Source organism: Gobio gobio (assembly GCF_949357685.1).
Source record: "Gobio gobio genome assembly, chromosome: 3".
NCBI lineage: Eukaryota > Metazoa > Chordata > Actinopteri > Cypriniformes > Gobionidae > Gobio > Gobio gobio.
In genome coordinates, this window is record NC_137099.1 from 12,750,711 (window position 1) to 12,773,549 (window position 22,839).

Consider the following 22,839-nt stretch of genomic DNA (forward strand, 5'->3'; position numbering starts at 1 on the left):
CTCTTTTCTTGGTATGGATATCGACTCGGTCGCCATGTGCGCGCAGCTTTCGAGCGCGCGCGCGCAGTCTCTGCTGACTTCCCTTCGTCAAATCGAGGGCAAGAGTGCGGTTCCACTGAAACTATTTCAGAGGCTCCTGGGGCATATGGCATCTGCAGCCGCGGTGACGCCGCTCAGATTGCTTCATATGAGACCGCTTCAGCACTGGCTACGCGATCGAGTCCCGAGATGGGCATGGCGGTCTGGCACGCTCCGGGTACAAGTGACTCGGGCCTGCTTACAGACGCTCACCCCGTGGTCGAACCTCAGCTTTCTACGGACCGGAGTGTCCTTAGAACGAGTTTCCAGGCATGTTGTTGTATCAACAGATGCATCATCCACGGGCTGGGGTGCAATGGACAAGCAGCCGCAGGCTCCTGGATAGGACCCCAGCGCCTTCTGCATGTCAATTGCCTCGAGTTACTGGCAGTACAGGTCGCCCTGCACCGCTTCCGAGCGTTGCTGAGGGGTCAACATGTACTAGTCAGGACAGACAACACGGCCGTAGTAGCGTACATCAACCACCAGGGCAGTCTACGCTCCCGCCGTATGTCTCAACTCGCCCGCCATCTCGTTTTGTGGAGTCAGAAGCGCCTGAGGTCCCTTCGTGCTGTCCACATCCCGGGAGACCTGAACCGTGCAGCCGACGAGCTCTCACGGATTCAGCCTCTCCCCGGAGAGTGGAGACTCCACCCCCAGACGGTCCAGCTGATATGGGAACGGTTCGGCGACGCACAGGTAGATCTGTTTGCCTCCCAGGACTCTTCCCATTGCTCCCTGTATTATTCCCTGACCAAGGGCACCCTTGGCACGGATGCACTGGCGCACAGCTGGCCGCCAGGGCTACGCAAGTATGCGTTTCCCCCAGTGAGCCTCCTTGCACGGGTACTGTGCAAGATCAGGGAGGACAAGGAGTAGGTCATTGTTGGTCGCCCCGTATTGGCACGGCCAGACCTGGTTCCCAGAACTTCTACTCCTTGCGACAGCCCCTCCCTGGCCTATTCCTCTGAGACCGGACCTCCTCACTCAGAGACGGGGCACCTTTTGGCACCCGCGTCCAGTGTTCTGGAAGCTCCACGTGTGGCTTCTGGACGGGACGCGGCAGGTTTGAGTAGTCTTCCACCTGCGGTGGTCGCTACCATCACTTCCGCTAGAGCTGAGTCTACGCGACGTCTCTATGCGTTGAAGTGGAACCTCTTCGTCACATGGTGTTCTTCCCGCCAAGAAGACCCCTGGAAATGCCCGATCGGGTCCGTGCTATCGTTTCTCCAGGAGGGGGTGGAGCGAAGGCTGTCTCCTTCCACCCTTAAAGTGTATGTGGCCGCAATATCTGCCTACCACGATCTCCTGGGAGACAAAAAGGTAAGTCAGCACGACCTGATCATCAGGTTCCTGAGGGGGGCGAGGAGACTGAATCCTCCTCGCTCTCCTCTCGTTCCCTCTTGGGACCTCTCAGTAGTCTTAAGTGCTCTGCAGAGGCCTCCCTTTGAGCCTTTGCGGTCGGCTGAGATTAAGTTCTTGTCTATGAAGACGGCTCTGCTGACCGCATTGGCCTCGCTTAAGAGGGTCGGGGACCTGCAAGCATTTTCGGTTGACGAAGCGTGCCTTGAGTTCGGGCCGGCTAACTCTCACGTGATCCTGAGACCCCGGCCCGGATATGTGCCCAAGGTTCCCACCACTCCGTTCCGAGATCAGGTGGTGAACCTGCAAGCGCTGCCTTTGGAGGAGGCAGACCCAGCCTTGGCATTGCTCTGTCCAGTACGCGCTCTCCGCGCCTATGTAGACAGTACGCGATGTTTCAGGACCTCAGACCAGCTCTTTGTCTGTTATGGTGGAGAGCGGAAGGGAAATGCTCTCTCAAAGCAGAGGTTGTCTCACTGGATAGTGGACACCATTGTTTTGGCTTACCAGCAGCAAGGTCGACCATGTCCCCTTGGTGTGAGGGCACACTCCACTCAGAGTGTGGCCTCCTCTTGGGCTCTAGCGCATGGCGCCTCGCTAACAGACATCTGCAGAGCTGCAGGCTGGGCGACACCCAACACATTCGCCAGATTCTACAATCTCCGAGTGGAGCCAGTGTCCAACTATGTACTCGCCCTTACGGGTGGCCGGTAATGGGCCAGGCTCAGGTGTCTTCGCTTGCTCGCCATTCCACTCCAAGGACTGGATACGTGCGATATTTTCCCTCAGGTGAGCTCCCCGAGAGCCCTGAGCTCCTCCAGCACTGCTTACGCCGACATCAGTTCAGTCTGCCCTTTCGAGCCCAGACCCTCATGTCCGGCCAGGTGCTCCGTGTGCATGGTTCCCCTCCGGCGACCCCCACACGAGTATTTCCACCGTAAGCCTCCTCAGCGAGCAGGTGTCTTTCCCTTGGCAAGTCCCTGCCGCCCCTAGGGTTAAAAATCCACCTTCGGCTGGTACCCTAGAGATCTTCCATATGCAGCCCTTAGCGGGTCATATGTGTATTCTCTAAGTCCTCCCCACGGGTAGGCATCTTGGCATTCCCTCACTGGGATATGCTTCCCAGTGTACCTTGGTAATCCTGTGTTAAGTGGGAGTCCTTCGTCCGTACTAGTCTTACGACAGGGTACTCACACTTACGCAGGGCACTGGATGACAGCTGAGTGGCGTTGTTGTATTGGAACCCCCATTCGTTAGTCACTAACGTACGTCGTAGTGACTGAACGAAAGGGAACGTCTCGGTTACGTATGTAACCCTCGTTCCCTGAGGAGGGAACGGAGACGTACGTTTCCTTTGCCACGTCAGCTGTGCTGCCTGGAACGCAGAGTTCAGTCTTGGCTCCTGCAGCAGTAACATAATGCGATGTTGCCAGCGTACTTCCTTATATACCCACGAGGTGGGGCGGAGTTACGCATGCAAATTCCGCATGCCCATGGCATTGGCACTGCCATTGGGCGCTGTTGAATTCTCTGAGATTATTGGCTTCTAAGCGAAACCCCCCATTCGTTAGTCACTAACGTACGTCTCCGTTCCCTCCTCAGGGAACGAGGGTTACATACGTAACCGAGACGTTTTTCTTCTTTTAGAACATTTTAACGGTATTTTACTGTAAAGATGTAAGGTTAACTCTATTACAGTTATTCACTGTATATAGTACGGAAGCTTTCTGTTAACCAGTTAACTCTTTTTAACTGTAGCATTTTTACAGTCTTTTACCGTTAAAATCACGATCATTTATAAACAAGCAGCTGTTAAAACAGGTCACACATGTTAACCTGGAGTTAAACATTAGTGTGAAAAGCCCTTTAAAAATAGCAAACACATTTACTCGCTCTCAAAATCACACTAATACATATTAATATTTAAAAATGCATTATATGATTAACAAGAGTGTGATGGAGGAATTCGGGGAAAACCAAGGGCTGCTGAATATAAACGCGTTATCTCTGTACTGAGGAAAGTGTGTTGTGTGTGCAGTGTGAGATCCAGAATGATGTTTGACTGCTTCATGATTTTGGCTGCTGTTCTACAGATGAGATCTAATGAGTCTCACTTAGAAACATTTTGTTGATAAACTATGGACATTAAACGTTTAGAGACTGTTAACTACTTGAAAAGATTTCTATTTTGCTTGCAGTGCTTTGTTTCCTGACTGTAATTCCCATGTGTGTCACATGTGTGAACATTTAAGAGGCAGATCAGCGTGTAAACAGGGCAGACCAATACTTTCCATTAATGGGGTACAAAATAGGGCTTAAATTAAATATCAATAATCAATAATGACAATAACATGTGTCGGTGAAAGGAGGAGCATAATCTTCAGAAGATATCGTTTATCCACCTCAGCAGAGTAAACTATGAGCTGTATTACAATAATAATAAAAAAAATGCTTAACAGCATTGCTTAACACAATGAATGGGTAACAGCCAGTGTTGGGTAATCAGTAATCAGATTACTTTTAAGGAACTAGTTAAGGAACACAATACTTTTAAATTTACAACTAAATATTTTTATATTTACAACAAAATTACTAAGGTAAATATAGTTACTTTTCCAAATAAGGAACACAAGTTACTTTATTTTCCCATGTATTGACTGACACCTCTTCTGACCCCATAAGAAATCGCGAATAAGTGCAGAGGCGTTGTGTGAACATCATGCTTATTTTAGTTGTAGACTAAATGTGAGCTGGCATTTACTCGTCTTACTTGCACAAAAACAAATTCGGTATTCCTCAAAATGAATAAAATCAGTGAAATGCAAATATTACACAAACCTGCAATATTTAAATGTTAAAAAACACAAACGCACTTTATGTATTTAATCTCACTTTATTAACCAATGCATTTTTCTTCTGACCATCGATGTTCCAATTCAACATCCTCAATATCATAACCGTAATTTAGATAAACATATTTGTGATTTTTTTTGGGGGGGGGGGGTTATTGCTGCAATTCAGGGGTGTCTTTCTCGTACAACGGCGTAACTCACAGCTTAACTAGTACCTACGATGCATCGTTGAGGAAATCCACTGTTTCCCGAAACCGTACTGTAGCAAATATGTCGTTCAAACACGTTGGCTAATGAAGTCACGCAGGTGGTGGAGTAATAACTTTATTTAATAAATTAATTTGAGATCGGATTAATGCAAAAATGACGGACATGGCATCTGAGGACTAATTCTCAATTTTCTCATTTATTTAGCTTTTTTTATGTGATTTTACTTTATTTCCAGATTCAATCACAGGCTCGTTTGTACGTATAGAGGACGTACGTGCCCACTCTTCAAAAACAGCACTTTAAACTAACAAACTAAAAGACGTAAATGACATTTGTAGACATTTGTCAGCTTGCTTATTTTGCTCAAGATATAGATTTATTAAGTCCACACACTCTCAGAAATAAAGGTACAGTGGAGGTACAATTTTGTTCCTTGGGGAATAAAACATATAACTGTACCTTTAAAGGTACACAATTGGTCCTTATTGTACAATTAAACCATTGGCAGGCAAGTTCAGTCCTAGTGAGTCGCTGTCCTGCAGAGTTTGGCTCCAACCCTGAAAGACGTCTATAGAATCTCCTATTGAGAATTAACAGAGGTTTAGATGTTGGTTGTATTGAAAATGTTTGGTTACCATTATGTGGATCAGTGTTTCATTTAGTTGGGTAGTTTGACTCTTGGCTTTTTATGTGAGTTTGGGGTTTTTGTTACAGTGTTAACAAAACACATAATCTGTTCAAATCAAAAGAAGCCATAAACAAAAATTGTCATGAAGACAAATGTTTGACTGAACTCATCACTGACTAAAACTATTAATAAATAATATTCACCAACAATACTTTCTTGCCACAGATCAGGCATTCTGAATTTTGATTTTTAAATACATTCTTGGGGGAAAAAGTTTAGATGCACACAGATATCAAGAATCAGCATATGAATCTCATCAATGGTGACATACTTAATGCTGCAATGCATGCTGGGAGCCATGAGTTTTATACTATGATGGCTTAGTAGGGTTGGAGCTAAATTCTGCCTACCCCTGACTGACTTAGAGGTACAAAAATTTACCCTCAAGGGTACCACCCCAGTGACGGCCACTTGTACCTGAAAAGGTACAATTTTGTACTCTTTTTTTTTTGAGTGTGCATGTTATGCAAACAAGAAACTATGCTTCTAACCCACACAACTTTGCGATGCTGTTTGCGAATGTTCATTGGAACTATAGTTTCGGGAAACACCGGCTGCGTCCGAAAACCTTGTTGCCTCGTTGCCTTATCAGACAATGGCTTGTAAGGCAGTGTTTGTGCATGAAGGCACCTCACAGGCAAACTCATTTTGGACAGACTTCTTAGGCAGTGGAACCGTTTAATGATCTACAGCAAAATAGAGAGAGCTTTGGTGAGAACTAAACAAATATTTAATAACTACATTAGTAATTTCTCGCTAGAAATGACATCAGAAGTGGAAAATGTTGGTAAAAAATGTACATTTACACACAAACTGACCAGTAAACGCAACTTTCGGACGCCATCTTTTTTTTCCAGCTCAACTGTCACACAATGGAACGCACAGGATTGTGGGATATCAAAGGCAGGGAAGGATACATATATGTAGCCTTAAAAAATCGATCAGATGAAGGGATCTCATGAGACAGGAAGTTAACATTAGATTTGGACGTCCCTTGGTGCCTTCCTGCCTTGAAATGTGTCCTCCGAAGCCAGCATTTTGCAGGTTTCGGACGCAGCCACCGAATCATTGACCTATGCTGATAACAACAGAACTTGTGACCATATTTGGCTAACGATGCTTTTTAGAAACGCACCACAGAATGGCAGCACAGCTGAAAGGTTTGTTTGAGCTTGCATTTCTTTCAGCCTGAGGCTTATTCATTTCACTTGTAGTGTAATATTGGATATTTGCCAAAATATCACTTTTTTTGTAAGTAACATTACTTTCCAAAAAAGTAATGTATCGCAATTAGTTACTTTAATGCAATATTGTAGCGTATTACTTTTAAAAGTATACTTTTCTCAACACTGGTAACAGCATTGCAGATTTTGTCTAAACTAATTTTAGGTTTAGTTGGTTTGGGTCCAAATGTTGGTTTGTAGTTATATATAAAATTATATGTCCCTTAAATTAATTTTTTTTTTTTAATATGTTTTGGAAGCTATTGCAATGCTGTGAATAGCTTATTATGTTAGTTAAATAGTATCTTAAATATGAATAACTCTCTGCCTGAAGAACGTGCGATTTTTAAATATATTGCTTTAGAAAAAAAAGTAACAGGACACCGTTTGTACCCTATTTGTGGAGAATTCCATCCCCCAAGCTTCATTTGCAAGCTTTTTGTTATCAAAGCTATTCATAGCTGGTTTTTGAAACACAAACTTTAGTTTGCTGTACCATGTACTATATTTAAGAAAGCACCAGATAGCTTCTGTGTGTTGTCCTGATGGCATGTATATCAACCTGACTGTATGTTGCCCTTATTTCTGTTTGTTTTTCTTATGGCATAATAAAGCACACTATAAGGGACACACTGTACTATAAATCTGGGTTGCAACTTCATGGATACACCTGTAAATGTTTTATAAATTCAAGTCTCTTGTCAAGGGCTTTATGGCATTAAGGGAACGTTTGCTAATTAAACTGGATTGATGGAAATTATTTAATAAGACACTGTCATTTGATGCTTAAACCTAAAACACTGTTTCTCATAGTTTTTTTGTTTGTTTTTTGTTGTTTTTTTACTGTGATGCAAAGTGAATTTGAGCAACAAAAAAATTCTGACACAGCAAAGACTTCTACTTTTTCTGTTTTATTATTTGATTTTTTTTTACTATTATTTATATACTATTTATTCATATTTTTTTTGTAGCTTAAAGTACATTTTATTTAAGTTTTAGCAAGTTTGGTACTTCAACTTAAACATATGGCCAAGACCAGTTTTCTTTCTTTTTTCTTTCATTTAATTTGTTATTTCAGCATCATTTCAATTACTAAAAACTATTTTTAAATCTTTTATTTTACAATAGCACTGGACAAAAGCTATTTACGGTAATAGATTACCTTTTTCCACCTTCTCTCAGAATTAATGATTGTTCACCCAAATATGAAAATTCTCTTATTGCACCGTCATGTCATTTCAAAACTTTATGCTGTTTTTTTGTTCTCTGTGGAACAGAATTGTGTAGTTTTTTTAATGTATTTTGGGTTTGTAACGTCAGAAAGAACATGAATCACAGCACACAATCATGGTATCCATCATTGTACTGGCTCATCTTTATTCAGGACCTCATGGTACTGTCACCTTGAAGACTTTGATAACCACTGTAACTTATTCGTCCATTAACAAAATATAACAGTTACCTCTCTGCTTCGGGGGAATTTGTGGCATTTTACCATAATCATGCAATTAGATCAAGCACACACATTCCACCCACACACACACACACACACACATATATGCACAAGTATGCTTGTTAAGTAAACAGCCTGTTATCTCAGTTATCTCATCTGGAATGTCTCTGACTGCTCCGGGAGTCCATCGTCAAACACACCCACACACACACACACACACAGACTGAGGCACGCACTCGTTTGCTCTGACCATTTCTCATTATTTCTCTCTCTCTTGTTAGGGACATACTTTAAGTACTTTTTAAAACAAAATATGCTCATTCTTTCTCAACAAAAAACATATTTTGACACAAATGACGTGGACAGCACTGATTTAACTGCATTAAACATTGATGTGATGTATCGTTTGGTATGATCAGCTGTGCCAAGATGCTATTATTTAATAATCAGAAACACAAAAATAAGAAAAATAAGTATAATGCATTTTCTTTATCATACTTAAAGGTGCACTAGCTAACTTTTGCAACTGGAAAAAGGTTTCAACACATCCTTTATAATCTGGCAATTTAGTTGAATTAATAATTTTCATTCTTTTTCATGATAATAATTTATATTGTTTAATTATTATTAGAATAAATTGTAATTTCACAATTGGTTTTACCATGGCAAAAGAAGTAACCGAAAGCATTGCTTGGTGCACCTTCAATTATTTTTTTTAGATAAAAAGTAATAATAATTAAATGCTTTAGTAAATAAATAGCACATTGTGATTTTGACAATAATTTGCTGCTGACTGTCAATGTAAAACGCGTGGGTAGGCAATGACAATCAATGTCCCAAAACATCCACTTCTGCTCAAGTTAACGTGAGACTACATTATCATTTCATTCTGTATTATAGTGCGGACTACAGAGGTATGCATTATCCCTTCGCCACCTTGTTACTAAAACGCGATACGATACAATACATTTAGCTAACATTGACGGCAGTCTATACTCTGTCCTTTAGCGCTGCTACTGTATATTCCTTGTCTTCTGATTGGCTGTGGATTAAAACGCAGGCGGGATCTTGTATCCAGGGGGGCGGGTCTCCACGGTTTCGATGAGCGGTGGACTCTGGTAAGCGTTGACGGGGATGGTAGTCTGACCGATTACATCGTTGGAGGGGTACGGCTGCTTTGGTTCCTGGACGGCCACGGGCTCGGTGGAGAACAGTGTCATGTCTGTACCGAGCAGGAACCTCTGAACGGCGCACACCGTAAGGCCCGCCTAGTCAGGATAACCAGGATTATGCATATTAGTCTGATTAACATGTTAGTAAGAAAGATAACCAAGCTTTTGAAGTATCAAGCATAGTAGCAAGAGTTAGTTGGAATGCTTGAGTTAACAAAGTTACAGTATAAATGCAAAAGATGAATGTTTTCTGACTACATCTAGAAGTTGAAGTTCATTCTTAAAGGTGCAGTGTGTAATATTTAGGAGGATCTATCGACAGAAATGCAATATAATATACATAACTATGTTTTCAGTGGTGTATAAAGAGCTTACATAATGAACCGTTTTGTTTTTACGACCTTAGAATGAGGCATTTCTATCTACATACACCATGGGTCTCCTTACAGTGAAGTCGCCATTTTGCGCCGCCATATTTCTACAGTAGCCCTAAACGGAAAAACTTCTCTACAGAGCGCTAGCTACTCTCTTCTGTCTCAGACAACGACATCTTTGTCCTGTGTCAGCCACCGTAGCTTCTCTATGTGCTTTGAAAGGGAGGGGTGGGCGGTTGCAATTCGCAACCTCACCACTAGATGCTGCTAAAATATACACACTGAACCTTTAAAGGGTTAGTTCACCCAAAAATGAAAATTCTGTCATTAATTACTCACCCTCATGTCGTTCGACACCCGTAAGACCTCCGTTCATATTCGGAACACAAATGAAGATATTTTTGTTGAAAGCTGATGGCTGAGAAAGGCTTCAGATAGGCCTCCATTGGCATTCAGTACATTTACACTCACAAGACCCATAAAAGGCTCTTAAAACGTCGTTACAAAGTCCATCTCACCACAGTGACTCTACAATAATTTTACGCTGCGACGACAATAGTTTTTGTGCGCAAAAAAATATCAAAATAACGCCTTTATCTAACTTGTTCTTGTCTTCCGTGTAGGCCTCCACGACGCATGCGTGAGAATATGACGTAGCGCTGGGGTTCGGGAATCCATGAAATGCACACTTTAGTCCCATTTTGAGAACTACGCCGAGACCTAAAGCACGATCAATGTAGAATTCAACAGCTTAGATACGGCGTGTCTTCCTCTGCTTGTAAACAAATCGCTTCTGGGTCATGTGTCCGAACACCGGATCTGCGTCATATTCTCGCGCATGCGTTGTGGAGGCACACACGGAAGACAAGAACAAGTTGGATAAAGGTGTTATTTTGATTTTTTTTTTCACACAAAAACTATTGTCGTCGCATCGTAAAATTATTGTAGAGTCACTGTGGTGCGATGGACTTTGTAACGACGTTTTAAGTGCCTTTTATGGGTCTTGTGAGTGTAAATGTACTGAATGCCAATGGAGGCCTATCTGAAGCCTTTCTCAGCCATCAGCTTTCAACAAAAATATCTTCATTTGTGTTCCGAAGATGAACGGAGGTCTTACGGGTGTCGAACGACATGAGGGTGAGTAATTAATGACATCATTTTCATTTTTGGGTGAACTAACCCTTTAAGGCCCGTTCACACCAAGAATGATTAGCGTAAAGATAACTACAACAATAACTATATTAGCATCCACACCAGTGGACGATATTGTTCTGTTTATTATAAGCACACGCTGAAGTTTCGTCGTCTGCCGCTTTAAATGCTCAAGCTCTTTAAAGCAGGATGGATCTATCAGTGTTTTTTTTTTTTTCAGTCATCAGCTGGAAAGAATCGCTCTGAAAATGTTGTTATTGTTATAGTTGTGGTGTGGACTCTACTATTATTTAAAATTTAGAACAATTCTTAGAACTGTATCTTTAATGTTATTGTTATAGTTATTGTCCTTGGTGTAAATCGGGCGTTTATATTTGTGATTGACTTTAATCAGAGTAGACAATATGTGGGGACGGAAGTACAGCCTGTTTTGTTGTGTACCCGGAAATCAGTCTAATTTTTTTCTGGAATTTCTGTAAGCTGCAAATGTTTGTCTCCCCTGAATAAAATAAATTGATTCCAAAGTTAAAGAGGAAAAAACCCACTTCAGGTAGGTTTATTAATTTTCTGAATGCTTTCAGCTTTAATAGCCAAATATCATAATGTGCCATAAAACATGCTATAGTCATACATCTATATACAGTGGCCAAATGTCTACATGTACACTATGGTTCTGAGGTTTGGGATGATTTTTTAAGAAGTTCACCATAGCTGGATTTACTGTATTCGAAACATAAATAGGAATATTGTGAAATATTATTACAAGAAAGACTTTAAAATGTAATCTTTTCCTGTGATGGCATAGCTGAATTTTCAATAGCCATTACTCACATTATCCTTTACTTGGTGCTTAAGAAACATTTCTTCTTGCTATTATTATTTAAACAGTAATGTATAATAAAACAATAAATTACTGAAAGCAAAGTTTAATAAATATTAACACTTATCTTATATACACTATATGCAAAGTATGAATATACCAATATTTATGACACATTCTTGTTTTTAAGCTTTATAGATTTATGTTTATTATAAATCTAAGTTATTATAGAGTGCACGCTTTGGGTTAACCATATTGATAGCACTTTGTATTACTATCAGACTAGCATAGTTTAGTGTGCACTATCTACACTATTGAGAGACTGTTAGTCTGATTGGGCAAAAGCCTCTGTTTATCCTCCATAAAGGCAGTGTTCTTAAAACTGTGCACTGCTAGCAGACATAGATAGCCCTGGAACACAAACACCAACACTGGCTCAAATATGAATATAATTGTGACTGTATGTATCTGGGAAGGTGGGATGTCTTACCCAGGTAAGGATGGAGAAGAAAGAGAAGGCAATAGCTGCTCGTGCTGCGTCTGACGCCTGCTCCAGCGGCAGCTCCTCAGGGGACGTACGGCTCCACTGATTGGCCAAAAAGCAGAATCCTACAAACCAAAGGAATGTCCAAAATCCTAAAGAGAAGACATGGAAAATGTGTGTGGGAGAAATAACAAATACAGACTTCAAAAAAAACTTTTTGGTTTAATTGTTTTTTATTTGCATGCTTCACATTTTATCATCATACAAAAATACTGACAATTTCAGCTATTGGTATATTGGGGTTAGATAACGTTATTACTAAAAAATCCATAATTTGAAAGAAAATAAACATTAACTGAAACTGAGATAACTCAGATAACTGAGATGGGAGAAAAACATCCCTCAGGGGAACGCAAAAATTTTGAGAGCGAACGCAAAGTTTCTCAGAGCAACTCAAAGATTCTCAGGGGAACGCAAAACATTTTGAGGGCGAACACAAAGTTTCTTTGGGGAGCGCAAGAGCAAACGCAGTTTCTTTGGGGAAGGCAAACATTTTTGAGAGTGAATGCAAAGTTTCTCGGGAGAACGCAAAACATTGAGAGCGAACGCAAAGTTTCTCAGAGGAACGCAAAGACTCTCAGGGGAACGCAAAACATTTTGAGAGCGAACGCAAAGATTCTCAGAGGAACTCAAAGATTCTCAGGGGAACGCAAAACATTTTGAGGGCGAACACAAAGATTCTCAGGGGAACGCAAAACATTTTGAGGGCGAACGCAAAGATTCTCAGGGGAACGCAAAACATTTTGAGAGCGAACACAAAGTTTCTCACAAGAACTCAAAGATTCTCAGGGGAACGCAAACATTTTTGAGAGTGAATGCAAAGTTTCTCGGGAGAACGCAAAACATTGAGAGCGAACGCAAAGTTTCTCAGAGGAACGCAAAGACTCTCAGGGGAACGCAAAACATTTTGAGAGCGAACGCAAAGATTCTCAGAGGAACTCAAAGATTCTCAGGGGAACGCAAAACATTTTGAGGGCGAACACAAAGATTCTCAGGGGAACGCAAAACATTTTGAGGGCGAACGCAAAGATTCTCAGGGGAACGCAAAACATTTTGAGAGCGAACACAAAGTTTCTCACAAGAACTCAAAGATTCTCAGGGGAACGCAAACATTTTTGAGAGTGAATGCAAAGTTTCTCGGGAGAACGCAAAACATTGAGAGCGAACGCAAAGTTTCTCAGAGGAACGCAAGGATTCTCAGGGGAATGCAAAACATTTTGAGAGCGAACGCAAAGTTTCTCAGAGCAACTCAAAGATTCTCAGGGGAACGCAAAACATTTTGAGGGCGAACACAAAGATTCTTTGGGGAGCGCAAGAGCAAACGCAGTTTCTTTGGGGAACGCAAACATTTTTGAGAGTGAATGCAAAGTTTCTCAGGAGAACGCAAAACATTGAGAGCGAATGCAAAGTTTCTCAGAGGAACGCAAAGATTCTCAGGGGAACGCAAAACATTTTGAGAGCGAACACAAAGTTTCTCAGAGGAACGCAAAGATTCTCAGGGGAACGCAAAACATTTTGAGAGTGAACGCAAAGATTCTCAAGAGAATGCAAAACATTGAGAGAAACATTCCGAAAAATTCATTCATTATTCATTAAGCTGTGGTTTCCTGTATATCGTGCGCCAGTAGGTGGCACAACACCAAGGGTGTTTCTCAAACGGAAGGTTTCACTTTTGGTTTGGAACACCCCTTCAAATGGTGTCCCTGAAAGGTGAACAATTTCCCCCCATAGTTGAGGAATGCAAAACATTTTGGGAGTGAACACAAAGTTTCTCTGGAGAACACAACACATTGAGAGCGAACACAAAGATTCTCTGGAGAACACAAAACATTGAGAGCGAACAAAAAAGTTTCTCGGGAGGACGCAAAACATTTAGCCTGGATGCCAGCCGAACTTATCCCCGCCCACAACATTTGAGTTCGGGAAGTTTGGTCTGGACTTGATCCGTTGTGGAGCAACTATGCCCGAACAGAAGCTGTTCGGACCAATTAAATTGTCAGGGTGGGCTTTAGGCAATGATGGACAGATGATCAACAGTAACGTAATCATCCATGTCACCAAAGAGCGCTTGGGTTGAATTCGTTCTAATCCTAAACAGAGAACTTGTTCGTATATGCATTCACCCTTACTATTTCTCTCAGAAATGATGATCATGTTGGTAAGTACTCTGTGTATCCTTTAATTCTTTTTTACAACACCGGCAAATTAAGATCGTAAAGATTCTACTTCTTCCAGCGTGCGGGCAGACAGGGTTGCCAAGTTTTCACAACAAAACCCGCCCAATTGCTACTCAAAACTAGCCCAAAACAAGCCCAATAGCTTCCCGGGGGGTTCTCTGGAAAAATATGGCGTTTGGGGGTAAAATTTGTGTTTTTTTGGCAGGGTTGCCTGCTAAAATTTGCATTCCTGGGTCTAAATATCACATAATTGGGGTCGCTTCAACCCACGGACATGGAAAAACATCCTGCGGGAAAACGGTGGACTTGGCGACACTGTGTGCAGTTGAGTTCTGTTGACATTTGACCAGAGGTGTCAAGTAACGAAGTACAAATACTTTGTTACCTTACTTAAGTAGAAATTTTGAGTATCTATACTTTACTGGAGTAATTATTTTTCAGCCTACTTTTTACTTCTACTCCTTACATTTTCAAGCAATTATCTGTACTTTCTACTCCTTACATTTTAAAAATAGCCTCGTTACTCCTATTCCATTTCGGCATGTTTTCATTCCGGCTTGTCATAAAAAAAAAACAACTATCCAGATAAATCGCGCCATCCGGACAGAGTGAATATGATTGTGGTTGGATGAGAAGGATAAACACAAACCATTCCGACACCCTATTGGGTTGTAGGCGATCAATCACGCCTGCACCTGCACAAATCACACACACCATGTGGCCAGATAGGGCGGGTTCTCGCCGACGAGCACGTACTTTCAGCCAATCAGCGATCAGCAGGCAGACGTGCTCAGCCTCATTCATGACTTTAGCCGGTTTTTAGCGCGATAACTTTAGCTGTATATTCCAGTGATCGCTATGCCAGTGGCATATAAGTTGTATCTACAGTAAAGAGTTGGAGAGTGACTCAACTCTCAAACGTGAATTACACCTGTGACACGAAGACTCTTTAAATATAACCGTGACTCCAGTCCATCATCATATACACACTTAGGACATCTGCAACCCCGACAGCTGCTGAAAGAGCTTTAAATCAACGATTAATCCGTGTTGACTCTTCCATGTACTTCACAAAAGACGTACTGTATTTTTTTCAAAGCAAAGTGCAACACAAAGGTAAGTGCATTGTTGTTATTTATTTGTTGACGGATTATTGTACAGTATCAATGAATTATGCATTTTGACATTGGTGTGAGCATTAACGTGTGAAATGCCTGTTAATTACATTGCTTTTTCCAATCTCTATATTGGGCACTTTTTGCACGTAAATTGTCTTCTTACTGTTGACATTGAAAATCTTGTGTTTTTCTAAGGGATTGCTGTTTTGACAGTTTCTACCTGGACATATAGTCATATTTGAACCGTTTTACTGGGATTTTTTTTTTTTTAATCATCAATGTTATGCTTTAAGGAGATAAAATGGTAACTTACTTATCAACATTGATTGGTATGGCAATACAATAATATCACATTATTTTGGCAGTTAAAGTTTTGGGTTTTTTTCTTGGAGTGACTAGTTGCCTATAACTAATCAATGCAGCTGGGCGTGCCATTGAGAGGAGATTCAAAACCACAGGTCTCACTGTGCACAAGCTTGCTTTTCGGGAACACCGAAAGGACTATTCAAAGTCACTTATGGAGGCACGGTCAACTTACTACTCAAACCTCATCAGAAATAGTCCCGGAAACTCCAAACAGCTGTTCTCCACCATAAACCATCTACTCAAACCACAAACCCCCTCACTTACAGAAACTACAGAAGAGCACTGTAATAATTTCCTGGACTTTTTCAAAACAAAAATAGACTCAATTCACTCTACCTTTCCTGGATCCTCACCACTATCCACCCTGACTATGCACTCACAGCCTGTAATTTCGGAGCCCCTACATCGCTTTCCAGAAATCTCACAGCAAGAGGTTGAGACGATAATTAAAAAGATGAAACCTACCACCTGTGCCCTCGACCCTTTTCCTTCAGCTCTAGTGAAAGTAAACACCTCTGTCCTAAGTCCTCTGATTACCACAATAATAAACAACTCCCTCCAGTCTGGCAATGTTCCATCTGCCCTAAAAACTGCCATAATCAGACCACTTCTCAAAAAACCCACCCTTGACCCAGATGTGCTTGCAAATTATAGGCCCATTTCCAATCTCCCATTCCTCTCCAAAGTACTGGAAAAAGTTGTAGCTTCCCACCTCCAGGATCATCTCAAATACAACAATCTTTTCGAAAAATTTCAGTCTGGCTTCCGCTCTGCACACAGTACGGAAACGGCCCTGGTTAGAGTCACAAATGACCTACGGATGACAGCTGATGCAGGTTCACCATCCCTCCTCATTCTCCTCGATCTGTCTGCTGCATTCGATACAGTGGATCATGGTATACTCCTTAACCGGTTGCATCAAACCACTGGACTCACTGGCACTGCTCTTAACTGGTTTAAATCGTACCTCACTAGCAGAACAGAGTACATTTCACTTGGAAGTGCAAGGTCCCGGCAACACACAGTTACCTGCGGGGTTCCTCAGGGGTCAGTCCTTGGCCCCATTCTCTTCATCATTTACATCCTCCCCCTCGGCCATGTCATTAGCCGCTATGGAGTCTCATTTCACTGCTATGCTGATGACACACAACTGTACATGAAATCAGAAACACACAACTCCATTTCAACAACAACATCTCCGTCTTCAACACTCACCGCCTGTCTGGAGGAGATAAGGATGTGGATGAAGCGCAACTTCCTCCAGTTAAACAGCTCTAAAACTGAGGCAATTCTTGTTGGCACTCCACATCAAACCCAGTCTTCCTCCATAACTGGTATAACACTCTCTGGTCATGACGTTCCCCTCTCCACAACTGTCACCAATCTTGGTGTAAGATTTGATCCACAACTCAGCTTTGAAGCCCATATCAAAAACCTCTGCAAAACATCTTTCTACCATCTCAGAAACATTGCAAAACTCCGTCCAACGCTATCCTTAGCAGATGCTGAAAAACTGGTCCACGCCTTTGTCTCCTCCAGACTGGATTACTGTAACGCACTTCTCACCGGGATCCCTAACAAAAGCTTGCAGAGACTGCAGTACGTTCAGAATAGTGCTGCTAGGATCCTGATGAGAGTTCGAAAATACGATCACATCACACCCATTCTCCATTCACTTCACTGGCTTCCTGTTACCGCCAGGATTGACTATAAGGTCTCCCTTCTAACCCACCAGTGCATCTATGGAAATGCCCCCCCCTATCTGAAAGAACTACTCACACCTTCAACTACAACTCGATCAACAAATTCAAACCGCCTCCTTCTCCCCAAGACAAAGCTCAGCACTATGGGTGATCGGGCTTTCTGTTCTGCCGCTCCTCGGATTTGGAATGCCCTCCCCGACCATCTGAGGGCACCTCAAACTACTGAGACTTTTAAAAAAGGACTAAAAACATTTCTTTTTAGGAGAACTTATGACTTTTAACCATTCAATCTATTAGTATTTTATCCTTCTTAAATGATCTTAACTGTAGCACTTTGAGATTTGTTCCAAATGTAAAGTGCAGTACAAATAAAATTTATTATTATTATTATTATTATTATAAGTATTGTAAGATGTGCAAAATTGTTATCAATAACCAGGCATGTTATCAATAACCATTTTTTTTTTTTTAAATATAAATGTACATTTGGTGAGGTTTTTGGGCTGGAAATTGTTGACCCAATCTGGCCACACTGATCACACATTCAAAAAATGGTTATTGATAACATGCCTCTGAATTTTGACTTTTTGCACCTTTACAATATTTATAGGCAACTAGTCATCAAATCTTCCGCTCCATGAAACACGTTAATGCTCAGTAGTACACATATGGTTCTTTAATGTATTTGCATTGTCCTAAAATGCGTTCATTTTCAATGGGAATATATGCGGCTGAAACGCGTAGCCAAGTGCATCTAAAAATGTTCAACATTAACTTTTTAATATAACATTATAGTCATTATGGCCTTCAGAAAAATGTTTTTTTGAGGAGGTGGGGTATGCACTGTGGCGCGGCCTAATCTTTTGTCCTTAAAGGGATACTTCACCCAAAAATGAAAATTCTGTCATCATTTACTCACCCTCAAGTTGTTCCAAACCTATATGAGTTTTTGTTCTGAAGATATTTTGAAGAATGTTTGTAACCAAGCAGATAGAGCAACCATTGACTGCCATAGTAGGGGGAAAATGCTATGGCAGTCAATGGTTGCATATAATCTGCTTGTTTCAAAAATTATTCAATCTTCAGAACAAAGAAACTCATACAGGTTTGGAACAATTTGAGTAAATTATGACAGAATTTTCATTTTTGGGTGAACTACCCCTTTAATGGCATTTTTTCCCCTTACATTACTTTTACTTTTATACTTTAAGTAGTTTTGAAACCAGTTACTTTTACACGTTTACTTGAGTAAAAAGCTTGAGTTGATACTTCAACTTCTACAGAAGTCTTTTTAAACCCCAGTATCTATACTTCTACCTGAGTAATGAATGCGAATACTTTTGACACCTCTGCATTTGACAACTAACGTTATGCGTCGCTCCATTGCTCTGATTGGTTGTAGGTCTATCCAATTGAGGTCTTTCCTGGTTTGGTTGAAACACGCCCCATAATCACAGCCCAATGGAGCAGTATCAGACTCAAATTCTGACTAGAATTGAGTATGACAACGTTAGGCTACAAAACATTGAGAGCGGACACAAAAGTTTCTCAGGAGAACGCAAAACATTTCGAGAGTGAACATAAAAGTTTCTTGGGGGAATGCAAAACATTTTGAGAGCAAACACAAAGTTTCTCAGGAGAACGCTAATCATTTGTGAAAGAACTCAAAAGCATTGACATATAATTTTTCCTCCCATCTCACATGGGTTGGGTGCCTGTATCAGTGCATGTAAATGTACAAGTAAATACAAATCACTGACTGGATATTACTGTACCTGCATCAGAACAAATGAATCATCTTCAAACATCAAATCAAAGTGATTCATGACTTTTACCTGAAAAAACCATCTCCAACAGCACTGCTCTCTTTCTGTCTTTGACACTGCTGATCTGTGGGAAGTAGACGTCCAGGGCCAGGAAGAAGACACTGGCTAAGAAAGCCACAATTCCTATAGTGATGCCATAGTTACAGGCGTCTGCGTTCTTATTAAAGACACAATGCAGTCGCTCGCTCCCCATATTCACATAGCCCTCATTTATTATAGAAGCAAAGACCGCCATGGAGAAGATCTGGAAAGAGAACAGACATGAGTCACAGAAATAGGTCCATACACTTCATCCCTGCTGGTAAATTAATAAAAACCCTTCAATTATTTGCATTCTCGGAAGTGGAAGTGACACATCTTTCTCTTTACCGATGCTGTGCAGTGCTATGCATTTCCCCAGAAAGAATTTCATTTACACCTCAGGGAGAAAATGTGGCTAATTCACACTAATGCAACAGATCACGCACTCAACTACACCCACTCAAACAAGTGTGTGTGTGTGTGTGTGTGTGTGTGTGTGTGTGTGTGTGTGTGTGTGTGTGTGTGTGTGTGTGTGTGTGTGTGTGTGTGTGTGTGTGTGTGTGTGTGTGTGTGTGTGTGTGTGTGTGTGTGTGTGTGTGTGTGTGTGTGTGTGTGTGTGTGTGTGTTGGAGTAACAGTAAGACAAAATAAGTAGCAAAGCTCAGGAATGACGTGCCATGTGCTATTTTTGGCAAAGAAACTCCATAAACTGACGCATACATCACATCATGCAGTCGTCATAGAAACAGTTGCAGCTGCTTTGGTTATTGGCTGGCTGGATGAAACGTGTTAAATGAAGAAGCGACATCCAATATGCCTCTAGGAAGCCCTATCTGATCCCCTTTGTTGATGTAATGTAGCCAGGTTGATTCAGTCATTAAATAACATGCCTTGAATTAAATCAGTAAAATATATATACATAGCTCACTGTGATACTGTAAAAGGTTTCTGCCTTTAACAAACGTTTCTGCCAAAACAATACAGTATATGGCTATTTTCCTAAAATACAGCTTTGATAACTTGGTCTCTTATAAAAAATAAGAAAAATCATGTCTCTTGGTTTTCAATGAGATCTGCCATTAATATTTTGTGATGTTGTGTTTAAAAATGACATGTAAAACCCCTATTGATCAGACACCAATAACATGTAAATAAACCAAGTGAGCATGTCTAAGGTGAATCAATGACTTTACAGTTTTGAAGGGATATAAGTCTCTTCCTCGCAGTCTCTTACACTGAACTTTCATATTATTTCATAAGATATTATAGGTCTAGAATGAAGATTTGTATTATGTTTATTCAATACGCAATATTTTTCATGAAATATTGTTTTTTATTAATCATATTATTATAAAAGTCGCTTATTTATCACCATATTTTAAGAATGACCCAAATATTGCAACCAGTGGCACTGCAGCCATTTAAAAAACTGCGCGCACTCGATGCGTGCGTCACAGTTACATCTGACGCGCGTCCACCTAAAGAAGATAGCATCCTATAATAACACCCATTCATTAAATGATATGATTACAAACGCCTTAAAGTTATGCAAATTGTCAAAAATAAATAAAAAATATATAACGCGTGGTGGAAAATCAACCCTTTAAAATAATGGTTCGACCATTGAAAGCGGAGCATAAACGGCAAGCCATAATCTGCCCATCATAATTCATAGAAGATTGCTGTTCTTACCCATGCCAGCACTCTTAGGATTGTCTGTGGTTGTTTGACGAACGCGATCAGATCAAAGGCCGAACCGGCTCGGCCCGCTCCAAACGAGCCCGCTCCATCCATCCTCCCAGAACAGAAGTGTGGCGCGCTGACTGCTGCTGCTGCTGCTGCTGTGCGATACTCTGCGGAAGAGGAGAGCTGAGCGCGTCCACGGGCGCCTGTCGTGCACACCCATAGTCGAGCGCGCGCCTGTCAGTGGGGATTCTGATTCAGCTCAGTGACTCGAATCTTTTGAATCACTTCACCGAAAAGATTCATTAAGCTGCGGATTCCTGTATATCGTGCGCCAGTAGATGGCACAACACCAAGGGTGTTTCTCAAACGGAAGGCTGCATCATACCGAGACTGCGACCTGTCCAGTCCTTCCTTCTGAGGCTTGTAGCAGGCTATAGTGTCCTCCTCAGCAATTAAACACTAGAATGAGACGGTCTAGTAGGCCTAAGTGTGCATGGCTACGGCACACATGTTCTCGCCTTCACAGTCACGGTACGAAAATACTATTGAAATTTAATTTTGGGAAAATACTTTGTATTACAAATCTTTAAATTAACTGCAATTGCAATACAGTGAATGACACTACTGCGGTCTCCCAGGCTTACATTATTGTCAGTTTACTGATTGTAATTCATTTAGCCTACAGCAAAACAAAAGATAACATACTTCATATAAGAAAATATTATTTTTGTCTTACATTTCATAATCTAGACAAGCTCAGTACCGACTCGTTTTCTGTCAGTTTACTTTTGTGAATTTTAAATGTGTGCAAAGGATTGTGGGTGATTTAAGGCTGTGAAGGATAGTAGGCCTACATCCAATGGGTCCTTCAAAACAGTCCGTAGCTGTTCTTACGACAGATATTTCTTATTATTGCTGTTAACATAACTGTTGCAAATAAAAATACATTTATATAAATTATATATACGTTATATAGGTGAGTGTATTGCTCTATTCTCAACTTTAAAACTTCTCATCAATATCACAAACAGAACAAGACAACTTTAAAGGGGTGATGAATTGAGAAATCAACTTTCCTTTGAGCCTTTGATATATAAAATTTCATCGTGATATAAGAATATCCTGTAAGTTTCAGAGCTGAAAACGTCCTTGTTAGTCAAAGAAAAGCTTTTATAGACACCAGGCCCAGAAAACGAGAGATCTCAGAATATGTCGAGCACTGACGTCATAGAATGCAGAAGCACCGCCTCAAGCCCGCCCACCGACTCATGGAGCTAAACGGGTCCGAGCAATAAACGTTCCAGCTCACATGCGTAAGACATTGCGCGTTTGTTTGTTTCATTTCACAGGAGAATCGATTGTAAACAAGATACAGGTCGAGACTGGATTTGCAGACATATTGAGATTAAAACACAATGCTGTGCCTTCTATTTGGGATCCGACAGGAATGGTGCAACACACACTTATGTGAGTAAAACATGTTTTTTTTATATGTGTTAGTATTGCATTGTTACAGATAGGCCTGTCACGTTAACAAATTTTGCTGGACGATAAATTGGCCAAGAAATTATTGCGATAAACAATAATATTGTCGTTCTGAGACAATTTTCATCTAAAATAATAATGGAGGTACACCTTTTCAAAGATCAATAAACTTTTATTTCTAAAGACTATTTAACACGTAAAACGGAAAGCATTTTAAATATCCACAATAAATGAACAAAACAACCAAAACAAAAAAAGCAATGGACTCTAAAAAATGCACTTGAATAAACAGCTGGAAAACTGCAACGGATGATTCTGTTTTAGGTAGTGCTGGGAATCGATTAAATAAATTAACTAATTATTCACATTTTTTTCTGTAATTAATCACGATTTATACGTTTTTAATTTTTTGATATTGTAATAATTTCAGTTACTCTCCAAATTAATGTAGAAACTATTTATTGACAGCATATTTTAAATATGTGTTGTATTGTCAATATGTTGTTTTTATGAATGGCCAGTATCACTGA

The 22,839-nt window shown here is 40.9% G+C and overlaps 1 protein-coding gene across 1 annotated transcript; it reads right to left on the bottom strand.

Annotated features, from left to right (window-relative positions):
* Window positions 1-7,759: 7,759 nt before the first annotated feature.
* syngr3b (synaptogyrin 3b) lies at window positions 7,760-21,015 on the bottom strand. Its single transcript, XM_079811944.1, has 4 exons — window positions 20,831-21,015; window positions 19,128-19,362; window positions 11,875-12,020; window positions 7,760-9,134 (listed from the first exon to the last, which is right to left on the bottom strand). The coding sequence occupies exons 1-4, from the start codon at window positions 20,930-20,932 to the stop codon at window positions 8,916-8,918; spliced, it is 702 nt and encodes a 233-aa protein (XP_079668070.1). The 5' UTR covers window positions 20,933-21,015; the 3' UTR covers window positions 7,760-8,915.
* Window positions 21,016-22,839: the final 1,824 nt, after the last annotated feature.

Excerpts from the sequence above, each read along its gene's own strand:
- syngr3b (XM_079811944.1), bottom strand. The coding sequence starts at position 20,932 with ATGGATGGAGCGGGCTCGTTTGGAGCGGGCCGAGCCGGTTCGGCCTTT. Across the intron at positions 12,021-19,127 it reads GTTGGAGATGGTTTTTTCAG|GATTTTGGACATTCCTTTGG; the intron begins GTAAAAGTCATG and ends TCTTCTCTTTAG. Across the intron at positions 9,135-11,874 it reads TCTTCTCCATCCTTACCTGG|GCGGGCCTTACGGTGTGCGC; the intron begins GTAAGACATCCC and ends TATCCTGACTAG.